The sequence below is a fragment of the Narcine bancroftii genome, chromosome 1 (assembly GCF_036971445.1).
Source record: "Narcine bancroftii isolate sNarBan1 chromosome 1, sNarBan1.hap1, whole genome shotgun sequence".
NCBI lineage: Eukaryota > Metazoa > Chordata > Chondrichthyes > Torpediniformes > Narcinidae > Narcine > Narcine bancroftii.
In genome coordinates this window covers 126,706,653-126,733,028 of record NC_091469.1, presented here as the reverse complement: position 1 = coordinate 126,733,028, position 26,376 = coordinate 126,706,653, and the positions used below count along the sequence as shown (strand labels likewise).

Genomic DNA, 26,376 nt, shown 5'->3' with positions numbered 1-26,376 from the left:
CGCATGCATGAAGCAAGCATGGAGAAAAATGACATGCATTCCAAAGACTTGGAAATTGAGACTGATTTATTGCTCTGGCTGCCACACTTACATAGGCCCCTGGCACTGATGTCAGGACCCTGCGTCATTGTAGCGCCGGCCTCGGATTGGCTGGCGTTCCCTCCAGAGTTCTCCATCTTCCTGCTGGGATGAAGGCCGGTGTCATCCCCAGGTCTACACAATCATTTTGTGGGCCGGTGTGTGCCTCTGCACGCGGGCTACTACAGTGGAATTTTTTTTTATAAATCGAGAGTTGTTGAACCTAAAGATACTTTGGGAAGACATAAACTGGGACACGAGAGTTAATTAGTTTATTTAGCCAGTAACCTTGTTTCTGAACTTGACACTCTCACTTATTGGCTTGGCTGCCTTATCAGGATCCACATTTCTGAAATACCTTTCATTGTGGGAGTGCCAACATTACAAAATATCACACAGAAGGCCACCACCAACTTCTCAGCACAACTGCCACAGCCACATTCCACTTAAAATATTGGGATGTGGGTGTGTTTGCCTGGGAGCCTGGCCCAAAAATTAGCTGAAGCAGGTTGGGGGAAGGGGGGCAGTGGAAATTCAATGCAGATCTCAACTACAAATTAAATTAACTTCGATCTTTGGTGAAACAGAAAGAATGGTTTTGACAAGGCTGGAAGCAAGGGAGGTTAGTGTCAAATAAGCAAGAGATCTTAAATTCAGTTCAAGATTAAACAAAACAGAGGCTGCAGTCTGTTCATCCAAGAAACTGAAGTTAGAGGCAGGAGGATCACAGAAACCACGTCATTATTGTAGTCACATGGCACAATCCATAAAAACACAAATTGGGAACAGTTATGCAAGCCCCTCTGTGCTACCCTATTGCAGCATGAACTTAAAACGAATGAAAATAGTGGATACAAAAAGAATGCTTTAGAATCATTACAGAATTTATAATGATTGTAAACCTCTGCTACAACATTGATATTTAATATATTTGTCTCATTCTTTTGAGATGATGATGCAGGAGAAGAAAATTAGAACTAAAGTAAAGGAGCGAGAATGGGCAATTTAATTAATTTGATATTTTATTTCCCTCTTCCATTTCCTTGTCATTAGACCAAGATACAAAGGTGTTATTACACAAAGCTAAATGTAATTAATTTGAAGATACTGTAACTATGCTGTGAATGTAGCAGATTCATTTCAATGCTAAATAACTATTTTTACACATTGTGTGGGCTTTAATGTGCTTATACCCTTCTCTGAATGGTAGTTTATTTATACAAAGAAAAAAAAATCAGTATTACTCATTCTCATCCACCGTCTCAGTCTTGCGTCATCTCAACATTCATATTTCTTCCTTTGGCAGCTCATTAATTAAGCTTAATTTAACCATTCTTTCTAAAGTGATATAGCTTTCCAAAAATATAGTGAACCTAAAAGGCATCAGAATAATTGCTGTGTTTAATGGTTCACTCATATGTACAACTCATTGTTGTACATATTCCAGAAAATGCATCTGTTAATCCTTCAAAAATACAAACGTCCATAGAGGAGGGTATTTAATTAGTATTTGTACAATGGAATTTAATCAATGTCCACTGAGATGTTGAATTCAGGCGTTCTATATATATTTAATAACTCAATTCTCTTTTTTCCCCCGGGGTAACTAAGTTAGGTTGAATTTGTGATCAAATAGCACTGGACAATGAAAATTTTGCTTCCTGAACACTGTTGAGTGTATTTTATCCATTTTGGGCTGTTGATCACAAAATTTATCTTAACATTTTCATATCATGTATCTTTTTGTAGATATACTGTAATATCAGTGTATATGTCGACCTTCAGCTAAGTCGGGTCCCCATTCTCAGCCTCATTTTCATGGTTTTATCATATGTCGAGCATATTAGTGCCCCCCACCCCCAATTTTCTGCAATGAGATTGGTACCTGGGCCTCCCAGCAACAACCCAAACTTTATTACAACACCCCAATCACCAAGTAACAAATCTGTAAATTAAGGAAGCAACTGAAAAAAAAAGCTTTGCTTCAGGCCAGGAAGATGCCAAAAGGGACGTGTGATAGTACAGATCTATCACCAATGTACATAGTGTATATAGTTACTGTATCTAGACTGTGCTTACAGCGATTGGCTGAGAGCTAAGCCACACCTATTGTTTGGGCCTTAAAGGGTTGTGTCCCTAGCCAGGTCGGATCATTCCGGACTGGTCGGCCACCTGTGAAGAGCTCCGGTCTTTTGCTAATAAAAGCCTTGGTTTGGATCAACAAGTCTTTGGTTCTTTCGACGAGCTCTACAATTTTATTAGCAAAAGGAATTTTTTTTGAAAGGGATGGAGCGTTTAACTCGGCCAGAAAAACTTGATATCGACCCACAGTCAGCTACAGCCTTCAAAGCCTTTAAGTTCTGGCTGCTGAACTTTGAAAACTTCCTGAGATTCATTCAGGTAGAGGAGGATAACCAGCGTCTAACAGCATTGCTGTCTATGGTGTCCTTGAGAGTCTACGAGAACATCCAGGATGAGACCACTTACACCGCAGCCATAAAGGTACTGAAGGAACTGTATGATCAACCGGTGAACAGAGTTCATGCCCGGCTCATGCTTGCGTCGAGGAAACAACAGCCCGGCGAGTCCAGCAGGGCATATTTACAAGTACTAAAGGCATTGGGCAAGGACTGTAACTGTGTGGACAAAACTGCTGCCGAGATCACTAGCGACCTCGTCCGGGATGCCTATGTGGCCGGGCTCCGATCGAACGAAGTGAGGCTGCGTTTGCTCGAACAAGGGGTAGAAAAACTAGAGGACGTGGCCCGGATTGCAATCACAATGGAGGATGCAGCCTTAAAGTCCACCGAGCTCTCTAGGGACTGGACCCCTCGTTCTGATGTGAGTAAAGTGCCCTTCTACCCTACCCCTGACGGCCTGTCGGCTGCTGCTACCCTGCCCCGTGCGAACCCGAAATGTTATTTCTGCGGGAGGGACAAGCACAGCAGATCCCAGTGCCCAGCAAGAAAAGCCAGGTGCCAGAAGTGCCTTAAAAAGGGCCACTTTGCTGCAGTCTGTAGGTCTAAAATGGCCGCCAGCAAACACAGTGCCTCGTGTGAAGCTCAACCGCCACTATCCCATTCAAACTCTTCTTCCCCAGAGCTCTCGTCCAATGAGAGCGAGGGCTCCCCTGCACGGCAACGCCTGACGTCACGGAGACGCCGAACCCGGAAGGGGCAACCCACCGTCGCAACCATGGTGATGGCCTGCCTCTCGCCCCCGTGCGGAACACTTGACACTACCGCCGCTGCTGCCGCCGCCGCCACAGCCACCCCCGGGGCCGACGCTACCGCCGCTGCTGCCGCCGCCACGGACACCCCCGGGGCCGACGCTACCGCCGCTGCTGCCGCCGCCACAGCCACCCCCGGGGCCGACGCTATCGCCGCTGCTGCCGCCGCCGCCACAGACACCCCCGGGGCCGACGCTACCGCCGCTGCTGCCGCCGCCACGGACACCTCCGGGGCCGACGCTACAGCCGCTGCTGCCGCCGCCACGGACACCCCCGGGGCCGACGCTACCGCCGCTGCTGCTGCCGCCACAGACACCTCCGGGGCCGACGCTACCGCCGCCGCAGCCACCCCCGCGGCCAACCAGGTGCTCACCCTAGCGTCCATCGCTGACGACCGCCAGGGCCCGACCACCGATCACGAGCAACTACAAACCCCACTACTTACCATTCACCCGCCACAACAGCACTTCCGGGAGGTTCTCCAACCTGCTCCTCGAGCGTTGACTACGTCATCCCGTTGCGTGACGTCATCCCGTTGCGTGACGTCATCCCGTTGCGTGACGTCATCGCGCAAAACTCGCCTGTCAACTGCTTCAATAACATTAAACCAGCAATGCTCTCATCCCCTCACCAGAGCAATGGAACTGATTAAAGTGCATGGACACTACACCAATTGCTTATTTGACTCTGGGTCAACTGACAGTTTTATCCAGCCAGATCTGGCCCTCCGTTGGGGACTTGACATTATCCCCACTACCCAGAGGATCTCATTAACGACGAGGTCGCACTCGACTGGGATAAAGGGGTATTGCATCGCCACGCTGGAAGTACAGGGCGTGACGGTCACCCACTTTAAATTATTCGTCCTTCCCCAATTGTGCGCCCCAGTGTTGCTGGGATTAGACTTCCAGTGTCAGTTCCAAACGGTGTCCCTACACTTTGGGGGACCCCACGCCCCCCTCTCGGTCTGCCATCGCCCCACTCCCGAAGCACCCGAGCAACCCGCCCCCGTGCCCCGGGGCCAATCCTGCGGCCTTTCCACACTCCGGATTGCCCCGCCAGCACTCTTCGCAAACCTCACCCCTGGCTGGAAGCCTGTGGCCACCAAAAGTCGGCAATATAGTTACGAAAACAGGCAATTCATTAGGAGTGAGGTGCGTAGATTGCTGGATGAGGGCATCATCGAACCCAGTTCAAGCCCCTGGAGAGCCCAGGTGGTGGTTGTCAAGAATGGGGAAAAACTACGGATGGTGGTCGACTACAGCCAGACCATTAACCGCTTCACACTCCTGGATGCGTACCCCCTGCCACGCATCACGGATGTGGTGAACCAGATCGCCCAGTACCGCATTTTCTCCACTATTGACCTACGTTCGGCCTACCACCAGCTCCCGATCCGCTGCGAGGACCGACCATTCACGGCCTTTGAAGCGAATGGGCGGCTATATCAATTTCTCAGGGTACCATTCGGGGTCACAAATGGTGTCGCGGTCTTCCAGCGGGAAATGGACAGGATGGTGGACCAGAACGGGCTAACCACTACCTTCCCGTATCTGGACAATATCACCATCTGCGGCCACGACATGCAGGACCATGACGCCAACCTAGACAAATTTCTTCAAACTCCCCGTCAGCTAAACCTGACTTACAATTTGGACAAGTGTGTTTTCCGGACCACACGACTCGCTATTCTAGGTTGTGTGGTGGAAAACGGGATAGTCATGCCAGATCCTGACCGCATGCGTCCCTTAATGGACTTACCCCCCCCACATACCCAGAAAGCTCTCAAACGCTGCCTGGGCCTTTTCTCTTATTACGCACAATGGGTTCCAAACTACGCCGACAAGGCACGTCCTCTTATCAAGACCACCTCTTTTCCCCTCTCGACCGAAGCCACAGCGGCTTTCGATCGAATCAAATCTGACATCGCTGCTGCGACGCTGCACGCGATCGATGAGTCTGTCCCGTTTCAAGTCGAGAGCGATGCATCCGACTTCGCCCTGGCAGCCACCTTGAACCAGGCCGGTCGGCCTGTAGCCTTCTTCTCCAGAACCCTCCAGGGTCCGGAGAGTAGACACTCCTCGATCGAGAAGGAGGCCCAGGCCATAGTTGAAGCGGTACGTCGTTGGAGACATTACCTCGCTGGGAGGCGCTTTACACTGTTGACTGATCAACGCGCGGTCTCCTTCATGTTCAGCAACACCCAGCGTGGTAAGATAAAAAACGACAAAATCGCCAGATGGAGAATCGAACTCTCCACCTTTAACTATGACATCCTGTACCGGCCTGGTAAGCTCAACGACCCGCCTGACGCGCTCTCCAGGGGGACGTGCGCCAGCATACAGATGGACAGACTACGGAAACTCCATGAGGCGCTCTGTCATCCAGGGGTCACTAGGTTTGCTCACTTTGTCAAGGCGCGCAACTTACCCTACACAGTTGAGGAGATCCGCTCCATGACCCGAGCCTGTTCGGTGTGCGCCGAATGCAAGCCCCACTTCTTCCGTCCGGATAACTCCCACGTCATCAAAGCCACCCGCCCCTTCGAGCGTCTTAGCGTAGACTTTAAGGGACCCCTACCGTCGACCAACCGTAATACCTACATCCTTACGGCCATCGACGAATACTCCCGCTTCCCATTCGCTGTGGCCTGCCCAGACACCACTGCCACCTCAGTGATACAGGCCCTTCACAGTATTTTCACCATCTTCGGGTACCCCAATTCCATCCACAGTGATAGGGGGTCCTCATTCATGAGTGCAGAGCTGCAACAGTACCTTCTGGAGTGTGGCATTGCTTCAAGCAGGACCACGAGCTATAACCCACGCGATAATGGCCAGGTCGAGAGGGAGAATGCCACCATATGGAGAGCGGTTACACTGGCTCTCCGGTCTAAAGGTCTCCCCACCTCTCACTGGCAGGAGGTTCTCACTAGTGCCTTACACTCCATCCGCTCCCTCCTATGTACTGCAACAAATGCCACCCCCCACGAAAGGATGTTCCTTTTCCCGAGGAAATCCGAATCGGGAACCACTGTACCGGCATGGCTCACCGTCCCTGGCCCCGTCCTTTTGCGACGCCACGTCCGGCACTCAAAGAATGACCCCTTGGTCGACCGAGTGACTCTACTCCACGCGAACCCACATTACGCATACGTGGAGTTCCCAGACGGGCGGGAGGACACTGTTTCGGTGCGGGACCTAGCTCAGGACGCGGTAGACCCAGCAAACCCCCCAACTCCTTATGCTCCAGGCCCCGTGCCGCAACAGAAGGACCAACAGCACCCCAATGACTCGGGCCACCCTGCCGACAAAACGACTGGGGAATTGAGCGACGGAGCAGTCGCACCCGATGAGCCCGCTGGTGACACCACTCCAGCGACCCCAATCCCGGCACCACGGCGGTCACGCCGGATGGTCAGACCCCCTGACCGCTACAGTCCTTGACCTACCCCTTCCTTTTCATTCTCTCCCTCGTTTTTGTTTTTTTTTTTCCCGGGTCAATTCTCCAAGAAGGGGTGAATGTGATAGTACAGATCTATCACCAATGTACATAGTGTATATAGTTACTGTATCTAGACTGTGCTTACAGCGATTGGCTGAGAGCTAAGCCACACCTATTGTTTGGGCCTTAAAGGGTTGTGTCCCTAGCCAGGTCGGATCATTCCGGACTGGTCGGCCACCTGTGAAGAGCTCCGGTCTTTTGCTAATAAAAGCCTTGGTTTGGATCAACAAGTCTTTGGTTCTTTCGACGAGCTCTACAGGACGGGATCCAAGTCTTCAGCATCTGCCGCAATTGGAGTTGGCAACTCCACTCTCAACATCAGCTGTGGTGCCATCCTAATCAAAGAAGTCAACTCGCTGCCCAAGTGTGCTTGGAACAGGAACCACACTGCCGGGCAGGAGAAGCGACCTCAGCCTCTACAATTGTAGAATGCCTGGGTAGGTTATAATGGTGCCCAGAGGTGGGGAAATCTCAAGGATTGAGGAGGTGCTTCCAGGGTTGTCTTGTAAGCCAAATCTACATCCAACAGTTTTTTTTGGGAGTTGAATTTAAGGTCTCAAAAATGTATCTGGTGTACAAGTCGACCCCACATTTTTGAGGGTTTCGAGACTAAACATACAGCAAAATTGATGGTAACCTATTTTGTGATTTCTTGTCATGTTTTAAGTCTATTAGTATATTGCCAGCAACGTTTTGGTCAGTCCAAGCATGCCTGGGCATAGATGCAATGCAAATGTTGTCATTGGCCTGGGGATACTTTGCCAAGATAGATGCAGACAGGCTATAAAAGCAGCTCACATCTATAAATACGGTGTATTACATTGATATAGACTGAACACGTTCTTCAGGCAATAGCATAGTGAGTGTACTTAGTAATAGAGCCGCCTGTCCGGGGGCTCCAGGGCCCAGCAGGAAGGGCAGAAGAAAGCTCACCCGCACTGCCAGCACTCGGCCGCGGCAGGAGTAAACGCACGCAGGCCGATTCCAGGGCGCACCACTCCATATCTGTAGACAGCGGTCGTAGATCTCCAGATATGCTTCGATCTAAAAGGGGAGGCAGGTCTCTTCAACCCAGTTAAGCAACCTGCATAGGAGAAGGACACTCCAATATAAAACCTACCACCCAAGGACCTCGCTGCCATGTCCCAGCTTGCTTGGCCACAGCACATGAACCATGGGTGTAAAGGGTAGAGCCAGTACTGCACACACTGCACTCCACCTAAAAGCTCCTTTGCGCAGGCCCGAGGACATGTCCACGTCCTCCCCCTCAAAAGATGCACGCAAACACAAGCTAGCATGCTGGAACATCAGAACCATGCTAAACAATGCTGACAGCCACCGACCTGAACGTAGGTCTGCCCTCATCGCACATGAACTCCTCAGACTCGACATCGACATAGCTGCTCTCAGCGAAGTCCGCCTTGCAGATGTAGGCAGCCTCCAAGAACACGGCACGGGCTACACACTCTACTGATTTGGCAAGCCTCAGGCTGAACGACACTTATCTGGTGTTGGCTTCATGGTCAAGAACTCCATTGCCTCCAAACTCGAAAACCTCCCGACAGGCCACTCTGACCGGATCATGTCCATGCGACTCCCCCTTCAAAACAAGCGTCGCATCACTCTCATCAGTGTCTATGCTCCAACCCTCCAGGCGGAACCAGCAGAAAAGGACAAGTTCTACACTGATCTGTGCAACCTCATCCAATGCACCCCTACAGCTGACAAGGTTGTCATCCTTGGCGACTTCAACGCTCACGTTGGAAAAGACTCAGAAACCTGGCCAGGAATCCTTGGCAAGCATGGTGTCGGCAAGTGCAATGACAACGGGCGCCTCCTGTTGGAGCTCTGCGCAGAACAGCGGCTTGTCATTACTAACACCCTTTTCCAGCAGAGAGATAGCCTGCATCGGGGATGCATCCCCGATCCAAACACTGGCACTTCCTGGACAAACGAGATGTGCTCCACACCAGGGTCATGCCCAGCGCGGAATGCTACATTGACCACCGGCTTGTTCGCTGCAAGATCAACCTTCACTTCAAGCCAAAGTTCAAGAACAGTGGAGCCCCCAGAAATAGGTTCAATGTTGGAAACTTGCAGTCAGACGAAGTGAGAGGAAACTTCCAGGCAAACCTCCAAGCAAAGCTTGAGGATGCAAACTGCCTCACGGACACGTCTCCTGAAACCCTCTGGGATCAGCTGAAAACGGCCATACTGCAATCCACTGAAGAGGTACTGGGCTTCTCCTCCAGGAAAAACAAGGACTGGTTTGACGAAAACAACCAGGAAATCCAGGAGCTGCTGGCAAAGAAGCGATCTGCCCACCAGGCTCACCTTGCAAAACCTTCCTGGCCAGAGAAAAAACAAGCCTTCCGTCTCGCATGCAGGCTTCTTCAGCGCAAACTCCAGGAGATCCAAAATGAGTGGTGGACTAGCCTCGCCAAACAAACCCAGCTTAGCGCCGACATTGGCAACTTCAGGGGCTTTTATGAGACACTAAAGGCTGTGTACGGCCTCTCACCCCAAGTCCAAAGCCCTCTGCGCAGCTCAGACGGCGAAGTCCTCCTCAGATCTCCATCCTCAATTGATGGTCAGAACACTTACAATCTCTTTTCAGTGCCAACCGCTCAGTCCAAGAATCCGCCCTGCTCCAGCTCCCTCAACAGCCCCTGAGTCTAGAGCTGGATGAGGTCCTTACCCAGGAAGTGACATATAAGGCAATTGAACAACTGAAAAGTGACAAAGCAGCAGGTATGGATGGAATCCCCCCAGAGGTCTGGAAGGCTGGCGGCAAAATTCTGCATACCAAACTGCATGAGTTTTTCATGCTCTGCTGGGACCAAGGAAAGCTGCCTCAGGACCTTCATCATCCTGTACAAAAACAAAGGCGGGAAATCAGACTGCTCAAACTACAGGGGAATTGCATTGCTCTCCATTGCAGGCAAAATCTTCGCTAGGATTCCCCTTAATAGACTAATACCTAGTGTCGCCGAAAATATCCTCCCAAAATCACAGTGTGGCTTTCGCGTAAACAGAGGAACTACTGACATGGTCTTTGCCCTCAGACAGCTCCAAGAAAAGTGCAGAGAACAAAACAAAGGACTCTACATCACCTTTGTTGACCTCACCAAAGCCTTCGACACCGTGAGCAGGAAAGGGCTTTGGCAAATACAAGAGCGCCTCGGATGCTCCCCCAAGTTCCTCAACATGGTTATCCAACTGGACGAAACCAACAAGGTCGGGTCAGATACAGCAATGAACTCTCCGAACCCTTCTCCATTGACAACGGCATGAAGCAAGGCTGCGTTCTCGCACCAACCCTCTTTACTATCTTCTTCAGCATGATGCTGAAACAAGCCATGAAAGACCTCAACAATGAAGACGCTGTTTACATCCAGTACCGCACGAATGGCAGTCTCTTCAATCTGAGGCGCCTGAAAGCTCACACTAAGACACAAGAGCAACTTGTCCGTGAACTACTCTTTGTAGACGATGCCGCTTTAGTTGCCCATTCAGAGCCAGCTCTCCAGTGCAAGATGTCCTGTTTTACGGAAACTGCCAAAATGTTTGGCCTGGAAGTCAGCCTGAAAAAAACTGAGGTCCTCCATCAGCCAGCTCCCCACCATGACTACCAGCCACCCCACATCTCCATCGGGCACACAGAACTCAAAACGGTCAACCAGTTTACCTACCTCGGCTGCACCATTTCATCGGATGCAAGGATTGACAATGAGATAGACAACAGACTCGCCAAGGCAAATAGCGCCTTTGGAAGACTACACAAAAGAGTCTGGAAAAACAATCACCTGAAGAAACAAACAAAGATCAGCGTGTACAGAGCCGTTGTTATACCCACCTGTTGTCATACGCTCCTGTTCGGCTCCGAATCATGGGTCCTCTACCGGCATCACCTACGGCTCCTAGAACACTTCCATCAGCGCTGTCTCCACTCCATCCTCAACATTCATTGGAGTGACTTCATCACCAACATCGAAGTACTCGAGATGGCAGAGTCCGCAAGCAACGAATCCACACTGCTGATGACCCAACTGCGCTGGGTGGGTCACGTCTCCAGAATGGAGGACCATCACCTTCCCAAGATTGTGTTCTATGGCGAGCTCTCCACTGGCCACCCATACAGAGGTGCACCAAAGAAGAGGTACAAGGAGTGCTTCAAGAAATCTCTTGGTGCCTGACCACCGCCAGTGGGCTGATCTCGCCTCAAACCGTGCATCTTGGCGCCTCACAGTTCGGCGGGCAGCAACCTCCTTTGAAGAAGACCGCAGAGCCCACCTCACTGACAAAAGACAAAGGAGGAAAAACCCAACACCCAACCCCAACCCACCAATTTTCCCTTGCAACCGCTGCTGCCTGTCCCGCATCGGACTTGTTAGTCACCAACGAGCCTGCAGCTGACATGGACATTACCCCTCCATTAATCTTCGTCCGCGAAGCCAAGCCAAAGAAAGAAAAAGAAAAGAAAGAAAGAAGGTTATAAGAAGGACTAAATGATGACACCTACCAGTTCTTCCATTAATCTGTACACTGTTCCTTCAATTGCATGTTCAAGATTGTGAGCAGCAATCAGTAACTTCATCATAAGCAAGGTCCATGATGTAGCAACCACCAGCAAAGCCAACCTGTTTAAGAGAATAGAAAAATCCCCCAAATAAACATTTAATTACCATAGCCTTTCAACAATAAGACTGAAACGAAACACTGAGTGTGTTATAAAATTTGAAACAGCAAATACTGCAGATCAGCAGGCTGGTGGCAATTATGGAGAAAAAGTGAGCATTTCAGGTCATTGATCTTGCATCTGAACTGTCACCAAGCTAAAATGTTGTTTCATCTTTCCATAGATTCTACCTGACATGTTTTGAGAACAAAAATTGTGGAATATTAACAGTAACTATCCTTTTTTTTTAAATTAAAAATGCATTCTTAAGACATTGTTAATTTTAACCTTCAAGCTGACTGTCACATAACAAGATTTGTTTATGTTCCTTAATCTAGCTTGAAACAATGAAGAACTCAATTTGCGCATTCTTTTGCTGCTCTGGTCTACAGTATATTAACATCACGACTTTACATGAAGCCAAAAAACAATCTGCTGGAGAAACTTAGTAGGTCAAACAGCATTGGGAGAACAAAAATGGTCAAAATTTCAGACCGGATCCATTCAGCAAGAGTGCAGAGGGAAGATAGCTAGCCCAGTAAGAACAGGGTGGGAGGGATTGGTGAACCAGTAGGAGTTGGTGAACCAGTGAAGAGTGAATGATCACAGACAGAGGCAATTGATTGGTAGGCGTCAAAGGGAGAGAGAGGAAGGAGAATCAAAGGGATGGTGGTGGAAGTTAAATAAGAAAGCCTGCAGATGCTGGGGTCAAATGCAATACACAAATATGCTGGAGAAACTCAGGTCATGCAGCATCAGAAGTGAAGAGTAACCAACGTTTCAGGCCTGGGCCCGTCGTCAGGGATAGAGAGATAGATAGAAGATGGGGTGGAGATAAGTGGAGACAAAGGCTGGCAGTGCCAATAGAGGTACAGTGGAACACCAATTTAATGTGAATTTGGATATAATGCGATGAGTCATTGGACGCCTTAATGTCCATGCTCCATTCTTTGAGATAGGATGGTATGCAAACCCATTTAAAAAGATGCAGTAACAGGGTGGCACAGCGGATGTTTAGAAGTGATTAAGTAATGTTCATCTTGGTTCATTACATGGATGAAGGGGGGCGGGGTGGTGTGCGTCGCTGAGAACGGGTGGGGGGGGGGGTGAGTGCTGCCACGAACAGAGGGAGCTGGTGGGTTTGTTGCCGCAATCAATATATTGTTCAGAGTAGTGAAACCCCAATTTAGCGCGACCCTGGTGTTTTTGCGATGCAATTTTTTGGACCCCAATTATTGCGTTATAATGGGGTCCCACTGTATAGCAAAAGACCAGACAGAACAGACTTGTTACCTGAAATTGGAAAATTCAGTGTTCATAGCATTGGGCTGTGGATTGCCCAGGGGAATCTATGTTGCATACCTTGTACCTTATCTGCACTATACAACCAATCAGAAACATTATGTATACCCAGGATCAGGATAAAGAAGAGTTGACAATTAAAATTGCCATATTGTGTATTAAACATTAATCAAAGCATAAGTCCGCCACAGCCTTGCACACAGCATTCCCAGATTTGCACATTAGCAGCCATCATATCTGGCCAATCAAGTAGCTCTTACCTCTTGGAGTTCCTTTGAAACAGCATATCCGTGCTTTATCACGTTTATTTTGAAGTACAGTACAATCAATCATTGACAATAAAACTGTTGGGAGATATTCCAATGTTGTGAAAACATTACACAGATGCAAGAATTTATTTGTCACCCAATTCTTGAGTTTAGTGTGTTGGTGACATTTAGTGATAGTAAGGAATCCTCAGGAAAAATTGTGCCATTATCTCAACAGTTAAAGCTTTAAGATGGTGTTATATGAAATTATGCAGATATGGTTTTATTCAATAAAGATAAATGAGTAGTCCAAAAGTCCTAAAGTGAAATCTGTAGTGATCCAAGGAATTCCTTGCATGGCATGGTTAGTGTAGCGGTTAGCGTAATGCTGTTACAGTGCCAGTGATTGGGACTTGGGTTCAAATCCTGCACTGTCTGTAAGGGGTTTGTACATTCTCCCCATGTCTGCATGGGTTTTCCCTGGGTGCTCCAGTTTCTTCCCTCCCTTCAAAAATGTACCAGGAGCTTTGAGTCGATTAGGTGTAATGGGGCGGCATGGGCTTATGGGCCAAAAGGACCTGTTACCATGCTGTATGTCTAAATTTTAAAAAAAATTAAATTTAAAAACTTCAATTAACACTGGGATAAAAATAATTAATATGGATCACCAAAATATAATTCAATTAAATTGTCACATCTAGAATATTGCGTAGAGCTTTTCAACACCATGGAGAGTTACAAGAAAATTAAGAAACATTTTTAGTCACAATTTCATTTTCCATTGGCTTGTCAAAATTAAGCTAATTGGATCACAGACAAAATACTTAAAATATTCAGCAATGAACACGACTAATCTACACATTTTCCAATTCATTCATAGGTTGGTGGCAATGCCATCTTTTATTGTTCATTTCTAATTGCCCCAAGATTAACCTTTTTGGTAGATCAGGAGTCGCTTAAAACCAAAAGTAGGATTAGGACTAAGATCTTCAATTCCTCAAGGTGCACCACTCTTCAATAGGAGCATGGCCAATCCACCTTGAAGTCCATTTTCCTGCCCTTTCACATAACCCTTGGCTTCCTTGCAGTCAAAATACTTCTCAGGCTTAAATATACACAAAGTGCTACAAAGACTCCAGAGAAGAAATTCTTCCTCATTTCAATCTTAAATGTGCATGCCCTCATTTTGAAACTATGACCTGCATTTTCTCATGAGAAAAGAGACTCTCAACATTTACCCCTCTAGTTCTCTGAAAATAAGAACACAAAAAGCAGGAGTAGGCCATCAAGAAGATCTTGGCTGATATGGTCATTGACTCAGCTCCACTTAACCGCATGTTTTCCATTATTCAAAATTTTAGGTCTTAAATACATTTAATGAGACAGCCTCCACTGTTAATTAGGCAGATTAATCCCACAGATTAACTACTCTTTGGGAGAAGCAATTCCTCTTCAGGACTTAAATCTTGAAGCTATATCTTTAGTTCTAGTCTGTCTGCCACTGGAAATACCTTCCCTGCTTCTATTCTTTCATTTTTCAATACAAAAAATATTCTTCTAAACTTCAATGAGTACAGTCCCAGGCTTCTCAATCTATTCCAATGAAGTAACCTCATTTTCAGACTCTTCTGTGTTTTAATAAATTCTCCCCTTATTCTTCTTTCCTAATCTGTTTAGCCATTTCTTACATAAATATTTCTTACGTAGGGAAAATCAAAATGCTGTTTTCTTTTGGGTCGGTATTTATAGGTCAGCACATCATGGGCCAAGGGCCTTTACTGTGCTGTCTTTGGCTTGGCTTCGCGGACGAAGATTTATGGAGGGGGTAAAAAGTCCACGTTAGCTGCAGGCTCGTTTGTGGCTGACAAGTCCGATGCGGGACAGGCAGACACGATTGCAGCGGTTGCAAGGGAAAATTGGTTGGTTGGGGTTGGGTTTTTCCTCCTTTGCCTTTTGTCAGTGAGGTGGGCTCTGCGGTCTTCTTCAAAGGAGGTTGCTGCCCGCCAAACTGTGAGGCGCCAAGATGCACGGTTTGAGGCGTTATCAGCCCACTGGCGGTGGTCAATGTGGCAGGCACCAAGAGATTTCTTTAGGCAGTCCTTGTACCTTTTCTTTGGTGCACCTCTGTCACGGTGGCCAGTGGAGAGCTCGCCATATAACACGATCTTGGGAAGGCGATGGTCCTCCATTCTGGAGACGTGACCCACTGTTTTTCACAGTGCTCTAGATGTGCTGTCATCAGTGCCTTGCAGTTGTCGAAAGATTACTTTTATATTCCAATCCTTTTGAAGCCCCAACATTCTATTGGCTTTCCCTATTATCTACTACTTTAGTGGGAAAGCTTTCTGTGCTCCAAATCTCTTGGTGCTGCAGTTTTTCTCAATTTAAATGATACCCAGTCTTTTTTTCCATACACATACTCCAAATTTTATTCCCCCCACCCCTCACCTAATCTAGCAATATCTTTCTCTAAACTGTATCGTCCTCACAATTTTCTTTTCCACCTGTTATTGTATCATTCACAAATTTGGCTAAATTTGGTTTCTTCTTCTAAGTCACTAATACATACTGTAAACAGTAATAATCCATCTGACAGGGTGCCTACCTGTCAATGAACCTCCCTGTGTGCGGTTTCCTGACTGACAAATTAAAAATGAAAGTCTGAAAAGAAGCCACTGAGAAATATGAAAGATTCCTCATGTGCACAATTTGAGGATGATAAACCAAATCACCTTCCTCTGACTTAGGAGTTTGGTTCTATGGCCTAGGCTCTCAGACTTGGAAACTAAAGGTTGTAGTTTTCTGTCTGGGGGAAACTTACCAGTTCTTTGTTCTCTTTGGAGTGAGTCTGCTTTTCTGAATCATGTTATCTACGAGGTAGTAAAGCAGTATCGTTATCCCAGCAACATACAGCATTATATATAGAAGGAAGGTCACATGAATAGGTGCTTCAAATTGCCATTGAATCTCATCCTGAAATTGGAAATAAGACAGGATATCAAATCCATGGACCTCTGCTATTTACAATTTATAAAAATGATGCAATTGCAGTCTAAATTGTAATATATCCATGTTTGCAAAGGAAAATAAACAATATGGAAGGGAGGATAGGGCCCACCAAACTGCATGAGTACGCTCTTTAGCTGGCATTAGAAGTCCAGACCCAGTATGATTGGCGCGCAGAGGTGGAGCATCACGAGCAGTTTGAAGTTTTTATACTTTGTTAGGGTCACGACACAGCACCTGCGGATTTCCATGGTGTGGGATTTGGATGCTAGAGTACCTTAAACTTTGCAGGGGATACTACCAGGGAATAAGGTTGGACCATGCCCAGGTATATAAAGCTTTCAGTACTCCCCATGTTGAATTGGCAGCCATGGTGCAACTGTTTACCTCTATATCCATCATAGAGCGCATCAGTTGGTGTGGCCTGTTTTGGTCCAGTACAATGGAGGCCAGAGTTAGCTCGCTGCTGCTGAAGTGTTGAGATGGCTGCCCTAGAGATCTTGAAAATGGCTGTGTCCATGGATCACACATGGAGGAGTCTGGAAAAGACGCCAGATGTGACTTCATCCCATATCATCTTCCTCCTGTTCTCGCCATTTGGCTCTCCTTGCTGGGAGTGATGCAGAAATGGGTCAATCCAAGATGGCAGCGTGGGTTGTGGCCAAATGAGGCACTGCTGGAAGAAGGTTTAGAATGACATACCTTGGCTTAGTGCCCCTTCCTCCTGCAGTTCGAGTAGGTCGTGCTACGGGCCGGACAGTACTTCCTTGGGTGCTTGGTCTGGCTGTAGTTGTACCTCGCGAGCTCAGCGGCGGCAGTGGCAGTAAGGGTCTCCAAGTCCCAAGATGGTGGCGCCTGTGCTCTCCACTTGGTGGCCACGTGTCTCGCAGAGTAAGCCTCTGTGTTCTTTTGGGCTGTCTCAAGCAATCGAGCCATCTCCACGACTTCCTGTAGGATCCAATTGCCCTTCTCCAGGTGTTACTCGCAGATGTGGTTCAAACAGAAGCCGGCCACTAACCCATCGTAGATTAACTCCTCTTGATAGCTCCCACATGGCCCTCAAAGTCATTGACAGACTCATTGGGGACCTGGTGTCAGGTGACGAGCAGGTAACGTGCATACAAAGAGGTCCTGGGAGCGCCGTATCGCTGCCGCAGCAGGACCATCATTTCATCATACTTTTCACAGTTCCATATGATTTGGTAAGATCGGTGGCCCACCAATGAAAAGAACAGATTGTACTTGTCTATGTCGGCAGTGATTTCGTGGTGTCTCATGTAGGAATTTAAGCAGTTTAGCCACATATCAAACTTGGAGGCCTCCAGTTTCTCCACTCAGATTGCCTTGTCCATGGCAAGTAATCAGGTTATTAAACTGTATAGTGATCTATAACCCCAAGCAGACTCGAAGTGAGTGATTAAAGGCTTTACTTGCTGCTGGCCCGGATCCAAGGCTGGTACAGAGGGAGGAGACTAGGGCTGTCAGTCTTTATTGGGAATCTTATGGAGACGAGTTAGGGAGGAGTAACGGAGGTCCTGAATGTTTAAATGTATGGGAAAAGAGGCACTGAGAGTTATACACATCTGGAACAGAAGTCTGGAAATTTTAAAAAAGTTACAATTATATGGAGGAATATTGAGAATTTAAAATATTGTATATTTCAGCTTACAAGTCGAGTTGTGAAACCCAAAAAAATCTCTCAAAAAAAAGGGGGTCGACTGATATGCCAAATATACTTTTGAGACCTTAAACTCAGCTCAAATTCTAATCCGTGCTGATATGGCGTATAAGTCAACCCTTGAAAAACCGATTTGGCATATGTCAACCCTTGAAAAACCAAAAAAACTCAACTGTAACAGATTTTCGATATTCTTATTGAAAACAACAACACAATTCAAACCCTTCAAAATCATTCTCATCACTGTCTGAAGCAAAGATAGCAGCAAGCACATCCATACTCTCACTGTCATCATATGGGTCCCAGTCTGTTGCTGATGAGGCGGTTTCAGCCTCGTCATCAGTGTCCCACAAAATATCATCTTCTGTGCCATCAATTGCACAAAAGATACCACTTTTAAAACAATTTTATCAGTCTCTACTTTAACTTTGCCCTATGCCTTGAGCACAAAGTTATACAGTACATCAAGGGATGCAGCACATATTACCCCGCCTTCTGTAAACAACTTTTCTGCACTCGACATCCATGTATTCCATTCCTCGTACAAATGGTCTTTGAATGGCTTATTCAAGCAGACATCGAGAGGTTGGAATATAGACTTCAAACCACGCGAGATAACTGCCATGTAAATATTATGTAGTCTTCTCATTTAAGTGGCTCCAAAACATATCCCAGACCAGCAAACTCTGTTTTTTGCGTAAACCGCCTGTTCCATACATTGTCTATTATTACAAGCTCCCGTTTTAGTCAAATGGGATTATCACTGTAAGAGATAGTATAGATAGAATAGTCACAGTTAACATTTCACACAAGCACAAGTCACAGCCCAGCTATAATTCAATATATTGGAAGAGCTGAGGGAAGGTTTGTCACAGTCTGTTCTAGATTCAATACATTTGTAAAGACATTGTGATTTTGTAATGGGAGAACCATGCTGACGGCTGCAGAGAAAGCAGTTTTGTGAAGCGGCTCTTGTGGCCAGCCATTTTTGTGGAATTCAGAGCAAAATGACTGGGCATTTTCAGTGGATTGACCTCTATCAGGAAGGTCTTTTTGGGAAGCAAAGTGCTTCATTTTGATTGTGACTAACAGTGGAGGTGACTTGGAGAGACTGCATCATTTTAAGTTTGACTAGCAGTGAAGTTACTTGGGTCTTGGAAGCTTTGTGGAAGCCGTCTAGTTCGAGTCTTGCCTACAAAAGGACCAAGAGTGTTATGACTATAGCTCATGTGGATGAACATTTCTTCAAAGGCAATGCAAGAAGAATTTGAGAGTCTGTAGCACCACAATTCCAGTCTTCCCATCCGTTCAACATTAATAATGTGCATCAAATTTGAAAGGCCTATGCTTCAGCACTGAATATGAAAGATTGAACTTTGAAGTAACTTTCTAAATTTTGGCCTGGACTGCAATGGTTTGGGTAACACACAGTGTTAAGGATAGTTTAAAATTTAAGACTATAGTTTAAGTGTTAAAAATAAAATTAGTGTTTTAAAATTAAACACTGTCTGGTTCATTGTGGATTGCTGTTTGTTACGTGTGGTTCATAACACTATCCATAGTTTTTCACCATTTTCATCCATCTTGATGAAAATGTACAAAAGTACTGCATAAAATTTTATTTTTGGTTTACTTTTGCATTTGAAGATTACCATGTGTCTCAACTTTGTTCTGTTGGCCATGCACAATAACCATAGTAAACCTGGTCCTTTTGTGGCTTGTACTTCTAGTTTGCACAGTTTTAACACCTTTCCATTCCGCTGTTCTATTACCAATCATGTCGAATTTCAAGGGGGGTGGGGGGGGGGTTTGTTCATGGTTCCGATATTTGCCAGTGCAAACTGTTGTTTCTGCCAGTTACGTATAATAAACTAGTGAAAACTTGCAACTTTTGGTAGTTTCTGTGCAATTTTTGTTTTTTGGCGGAATACCAGATTTTTCCTTGCACCAGCCTACAGTAACATCAAAATCATCACTGATGTCTGGGTGCGACTTGACCCATTGCAGTGCAAATGTTCTTATTTTATTTTAGGTGACTGTGCAGCAATCTTGCCTCTGTTCACATACCCATTCTGCAATGTGATTTTCCAACTCTGGTCAACGAGTGATTCCTTTTCTCAAAGATCATTGCCTTTTTGGTATTTTTCTATAAGTCTCTTCTTTCTTCCTCCAATCTCTTACCAACTTCTTTTTTAAACTTTGTGAAATCCGCCTTATTCATTGGAATCGCTTCACTTTTATTTGTGTTGATCTTGTACCCCAATATTTCTTCAATTTCTTATGTAATTCTTTTATTGATAATTCTGGTTCTGTTAAGTATACTATGGATACTGTTGGGGGGGAACAGCCTATCAGGGACGAGTCGTGGGGGTCAGATATCTGGCACAGAGGCTGCCCCTGAGGTTCAGAAGGGAAAGAAGGATAAGAATAGGATTATTGTAGTTGGGGACTCATTAGTCAGAGGGACAGATAGAAGGTTTGTGGGACGCGATAGGGGATCCAGGTTGGTCTGTTGCCTCCCTGGTGCCAGGGTCAGGGATATCTCTGATCGAATCTATAGCATTCTGCAAGGGGAAGGAGAACAGCTAGAAGTCGTGGTCCATGTGGGGACCAATGACTTTGTTAGAAGTGGGGATGAGGTCCTGAAACAGGATTATGTAGAATTAGGTAGGAAGTTAAAAAAACAGGACCTCCAAGGTAGTAATCTCTGGATTGCTGCCCGTGCCACGAGCTAGTGAGGGTAGAAATAGGAGGATGTGGAGGATGAATGTGTGGCTAAAGAGATGGTGCAGGGGGCAAGGGATAAGATTTCTGGATCATTGGGATCTCTTCTGGGGAAGGTCGGACCTGTACAAGAGGGACGGACTCCACTTGAACTGGAAGGGGACCAATGTGCTGGCAAGTAGATTTGCTAGAGCTGTGGGGGAAGGTTTAAACTAGTTTGGCAGGGGGGTGGGGAACAGAGGGTGAGGAACAGAGGGTGAGAGCAGTGTCCAGGGAGTATGGCCACCTAGCTAGGAATAAAAAAGATAAGAAAGGTAGGATGGAGATTAGGGTAGAAGGTAAAAAAGAGAATATATGTGAGGGTCATTCTCTGAGATGCATATATTTTAATCCAAGAAGCATAGTGAACAAGGTAGATGAGCTGAGAGCATGGATAGATACTTGGGGTCACGATATTGTGGCAATTAGTGAGACCTGGCTACAGGAGGGGCAGGACTGGCAACTTAATGTTCCGGGATACATTTGTTTTAAATGTGATAGATCAGGGGGTAAAAAAGGAGGAGGAGTTGCTCTGCTTGTTAGGGAGGACATTACTGCCGTGAGATGGCAGGATGGTACGGAGGGATTGACCAGTGAGGCTGTTTGGGTGGAATTGAGGGGTGGAGGAGGCAAGAGGGTGCTAATAGGGGTGTATTACAGACCACCAAATGGGCCAAGGGAATTAGAGGAACAAATTTGTAGGGAGATAATGTATATGTGTGAAAATCATAGGGAGGTGCTCATGGGAGATTTTAACCCCACACACTGATTGGGATACCCATACGGTTAGAGGACTGGATGGGCTGGAGTTCGTTAAATGTGTTCAGGATTGTTTTCTAAATCAGTTAGTAGAAGAACCGACTCGGGATGGTGTAATACTGGATCTCCTGTTAGGGAACGAGCTAGGTCAGGTAGCGGACATTAATGTTGGAGAACAAATTGGGTCTAGTGATCATAACTGTTAGTTTTAGGGTAGTTTTAAGGAAGAGCAAGGAGAGGCCTAAAGTTGAGGTTCTGGATTGGAAAAGAGCAAATTTTGAAGGAATAAGAAGGGATTTGGGGAGTATTGAGTGGGACAGGATATTTTCAGGTAAGGATGTTAATGAAAAATGGAGGATATTCAAAAAAGAAATTTTGAGGGTACAGAGTAGTTATGTCCCAGTCTGGATCAAAGGAAAGGCTGGAAGTCATAGGGAGGCTTGGTTTTCGAGGAATATTGGAAATTTGGGAGGAGTCACGTGATGGAGTAGTGGCCGGACGGTGAACTCCAACCCTCTCTAGAAAAGTCGGGAAAAACAAGAGAAAATACAAAGGCACAGAAATACAAGTTAAAGAAAAGTGAGTATAAAGGTGGAAAGAAGATGGAGACAAAAGGAGAAAAATCAAAATCAACGGAAGAGAGGAAGAGAAGACAACGGAGGAAAAAGGTGAAGGCCTTACCTGTCCGAAGAGGCCCGCTGTGGAGAGAGGAGCCCGCTACCTCAGGTCGTTAGAAAAAGAACTACAACAATGGCTCACAGAGCCGAGTAAAAGTGCGCAACCGCGCATGAAAAAAAACACACCGACGGGAGGGGGGACCAGCTGGGGAGTCGATCTCCACAGCCGGCAACGACAGCTGCAGAACACCTGCAGCAAGAAGAGACCACAGAAGACAATGGAAACAAGAAAGAAGAGGAGGAAAGGGCATCAAAGAAACAACAGATGGCCAACCCAGAGGAAGAAGAAGAGGAAGAATACAGTGAAATAGATAAAGGGAAAGGCAAGGTAAAGGATATACTTGCTCTTGTTAGAGGATACATGGAGTCATTTAAAGAATGGCAAACACAGGAATTCAATGATTTAAGAAGAATAAACAACACAGAAAAGAAAATAAATAAAATGGATATGACCTTAACAGAAATGGGGAAAAAAATGGACAAGATGGAAGAACGGGCAATAGCAGCAGAAATGGAGGTAGAAGACTTAAAAAAGAAATTGGAGGAATCTAATAAAAAAACTAAAGAGACACAAGAATTACTAGCCCAAAAAATAGATATAATGGAAAATTATAACAGAAGAAATAACATAAAGATAGTGGGCCTTAAGGAAGATGAAGAAGGCAAGAATATGAGGGAGTTTATAAAAGAATGGATCCCTAAGGCCCTAGGATGTCCAGAACTACAGCAAGAAATGGAAATAGAAAGGGCACATAGAGCATTGGCCCCTAAACCACAACCACAACAAAAACCAAGATCTATTGTAGTAAAATTCCTAAGATATACTACAAGAGAAAAGGTACTGGAGAAGACAATGGAAAAAGTAAGAGAGGGCAACAAACCACTGGAGTATAAAGGGCAAAAAATCTTCATTTATCCAGATATAAGCTTTGAACTCCTAAAGAAGAGAAAAGAGTTCAATACAGCAAAAGCGATTTTATGGAAGAAAGGATATAAATTTACACTGAAGCATCCTGCGGTATTGAAAATATTTATTCCAGGACAACAAAACAGACTGTTCTCGGATCCAGAAGAAGCACGAAAATTTGCAGAACAATTACAAAAATAGACTGAGGGATGAAGACGGGTAATGAGAGCAAAAATGATCACGATTGATATGTATATGGGTAAAGACAAAAATAGACTGAGGGATGAAGACGGGTAATGAGGGTAAAAATGACCACGATTGATATGTATGCGGGTAAAGAGGTATAAGAGTGAATAGAGACAATGGGCATACGTGAAAGTATCTGTAATTAGAGGAAAACATAGATAGTATAGACAAGAATTAATAAGGGAAGGTAATGGAATAGAGAGAATAAGGAGGGAATTAAAAGAGAGACCTTTGTGACATATAAAAAGTGAAATCTTTTCTGGGGGGGGGGCTGGGTGGGGGAAAAGAGCGGTCACTGCAAAATCAGTTGACGCTTGCGAGTGGATTCGCAAATCCAAATGGAGAGGGGAGATGTGGTTGTCCGACAAGGGATAAAGGACAACTCAGGAGGGGAAGGGGAGATTGGGGATAAAGAAGATAGAAATAGGAGAATAAGGAAAATGTTGGATGTTGTAGGAATGTTGTCTGGTAAAGAGTTGAAAATAAGAAAACAGAAATGGAAAAGGAGGAAAGGTAATGATGGAAAAACGGAAAGAGAAGATAAACAAAATATAAAATGGCTACGCTGAACTATATGACTCTAAATATTAATGGAATACATAACCAAATTAAAAGGAAGAAACTACTAAATTTACTGAAAAAGGAAAAAATAGATATAGCATTTGTCCAAGAAACACACTTAACTGAATTGGAGCACAAGAAATTAAAGAGAGATTGGGTAGGACATGTAACAGCAGCATCGTATAATTCAAAAGCAAGAGGAGTGGCTATATTAATTAGCAAAAATGTGCCATTTAAAATAGAAGAGGAAATAATAGATCCAGCAGGGAGATATGTTATGATAAAATGTCAGATATATTCGGAGCTTTGGAATCTACTTAATATATATTCACCTAACGAAGAAGATCAAAAGTTTATGCAAGATATCTTTTTGAAGGTAGCTAATGCGCAAGGGAACATACTAATAGGAGGGGATTTCAACCTGAATTTGGATCCAAATATGGATAAAACGGGGAAAAAAATTAACAGGAAGAACAAAGTAACCAAATTTGTAATTAAATCAATGCAAGAAATGAAACTTGTGGACATATGGAGGAAACAAAACCCAAAAGAAAAGGAATACTCATACTACTCGACTAGACATAAAACATACTCAAGGATAGACCTATTCCTGTTATCAGCCCACATTCAAGGGAGAGTTAGGAAAACAGAATATAAAGCTAGACTATTATCGGACCACTCACCCCTGTTATTGGCAATAGAGCTAGAGGACATCCCTCCAAGAATGTATAGATGGAGATTAAACCCCATGCTACTTAAAAGACAGGATTTTAGAGAATTTATTGAAAAACAATTAAAAATGTACTTTGAAGTAAATACGGAATCAGTGGAAGATAAGTTTATACTATGGGACGCAATGAAAGCATTCATTAGAGGACAAATAATAAGTTATGCAACCAAGATGAAGAAGGACTATAATCAGGAAACAGAGCAGTTGGAAAGGGAAATAATAAACATAGAAAAAAAATTAGCAATAAAGGAAGATACAACCAAAAGAAGAGAATTGGCGGATAAAAAAATAAAATATGAAACATTACAAACATATAAGGTGGAGAAGAATATAATGAAGACAAAACAGAAATATTATGAACTAGGTGAAAAAAAACACAAAATCTTAGCATGGCAGCTTAAGACAGAGCAAACTAAGAAAATGGTATTGGCAACAAGGAAAAAAGACAAACAAATTACATATAATCCAAAAGAAATTAAGGAAAACTTCAGGGAATTCTATGAACAATTATACCGAACTGAAAACAAAGGGAAAGAAGGGAAAATAGATGAATTTTTGACTAAAATTGAACTACCAAAACTACAAATAGAGGAACAAAATAAATTAACAGAACCATTTGGAACAGTAGAAATACAAGAGATAATAAAAAATTTACCAAATAATAAGACACCAGGAGAGGATGGACTCCCAATAGAATTCTACAAAACATTTAAAGATCTAATAATACCGCCCATCCTGGATGTAATCAACCAGATTGATGAGACACAAAACTTACCAGATTCATGTAAAACAGCAATAAGTACAGTGATACTAAAACAAGGGAAAGATCCACTCTCACCAGCGTCATATAGACCAATATCTCTGCTAAACACAGATTATAAAATAATAGCTAAACTATTAACAAACAGATTAGCAGAACAGGTACCGAAAATGGTAAATTTAGACCAAACTGGATTTATCAAAAAAAGACGCACAACAGACAATATTTGTAAATTTATTAACTTAATTCATGCAGTAGAAGGAAATAAAGCACCGGCAGTAGCAGTTGCTTTAGACGCAGAGAAGGCCTTCGACAGAGTAGAATGGAATTACTTGTTCAAAGTATTGCAAAAATTCAGTTTACTGGAGAAGTATATTAATTGGATTAAAGCATTATATGAGGGACCGTTAGCGAAAGTGACAGTAAATGGACATGTATCAAAGCAATTTAACTTAAGCAGGTCAACGCGGCAGGGATGCCCACTATCACCATTATTGTTTGCGCTAGCTATAGAACCACTAGCGGAATCGATAAGAATAGATAATAATATAAAAGGAATAAAAATAAAAGACAGGGAATATAAAATCAGTCTATTTGCGGATGATGTGATAGTGTACTTAACAGAACCAGAACTATCAATAAAAGAACTATATAAGAAATTGAAGGAATATGGAGAAGTGTCGGGATACAAGATAAACGTAAATAAAAGTGAAGCAATGCCTATGAATAACGCGGATTTCTCAAAATTTAAGGAGGAATCCCCATTCAGATGGCAAATGCAGGCAATAAGATACCTAGGTGTGCAAATAAACAAAAATCTAGGCCAATTATATAAACTCAATTACAATCCACTAATGAAAAAATTACAGGACGATTTAGAGCATTGGAAAGAGCTACCACTAACACTGATAGGAAGGATAAACTGTATTAAAATGAACATTTTTCCAAGGATACTATACTTATTTCAGGCATTGCCAATACAACTGACAGAAAAATTCTTCAGAGTTAAAGAAAATAATAAGGAGATTTTTATGGAGAGGGGGGAAACCGAGGATAGCACTAGATAAATTAACAGAATGGTATAAACAGGGAGGCTTACAATTGCCAAACTTCAAAAATTATTATAGAGCCGCACAATTAAGGTACCTATCAGATTTTTATCAAACAAGGGAAAAACCAGACTGGACGAGACTAGAATTAGATAAAATAGGGGAAAAGATACCTGAACACATATTATATAAATGGGACGA

The 26,376-nt window shown here is 44.7% G+C and overlaps 1 protein-coding gene across 5 annotated transcripts in view; it reads right to left on the bottom strand.

Moving 5' to 3' along the window:
• The window catches only part of LOC138744046 (uncharacterized), an 83,287-nt gene that overhangs the window by 4,059 nt on the left and 52,852 nt on the right, over positions 1 to 26,376 (bottom strand). For 4 of the 5 annotated variants that reach the window (XM_069899565.1, XM_069899646.1, XM_069899892.1 and 1 more), the window contains 2 exons: positions 15,861 to 16,012; positions 11,334 to 11,451 (listed from right to left, as the gene is read on the bottom strand). In XM_069899565.1, the coding sequence (XP_069755666.1) occupies positions 11,334 to 11,451; positions 15,861 to 16,012 (270 nt within the window). Of the gene's footprint in view, positions 1 to 7,793; positions 7,896 to 11,333; positions 11,452 to 15,860; positions 16,013 to 26,376 lie in introns of those variants that run through there. The other variant, XM_069899800.1, reaches the window with a different exon arrangement.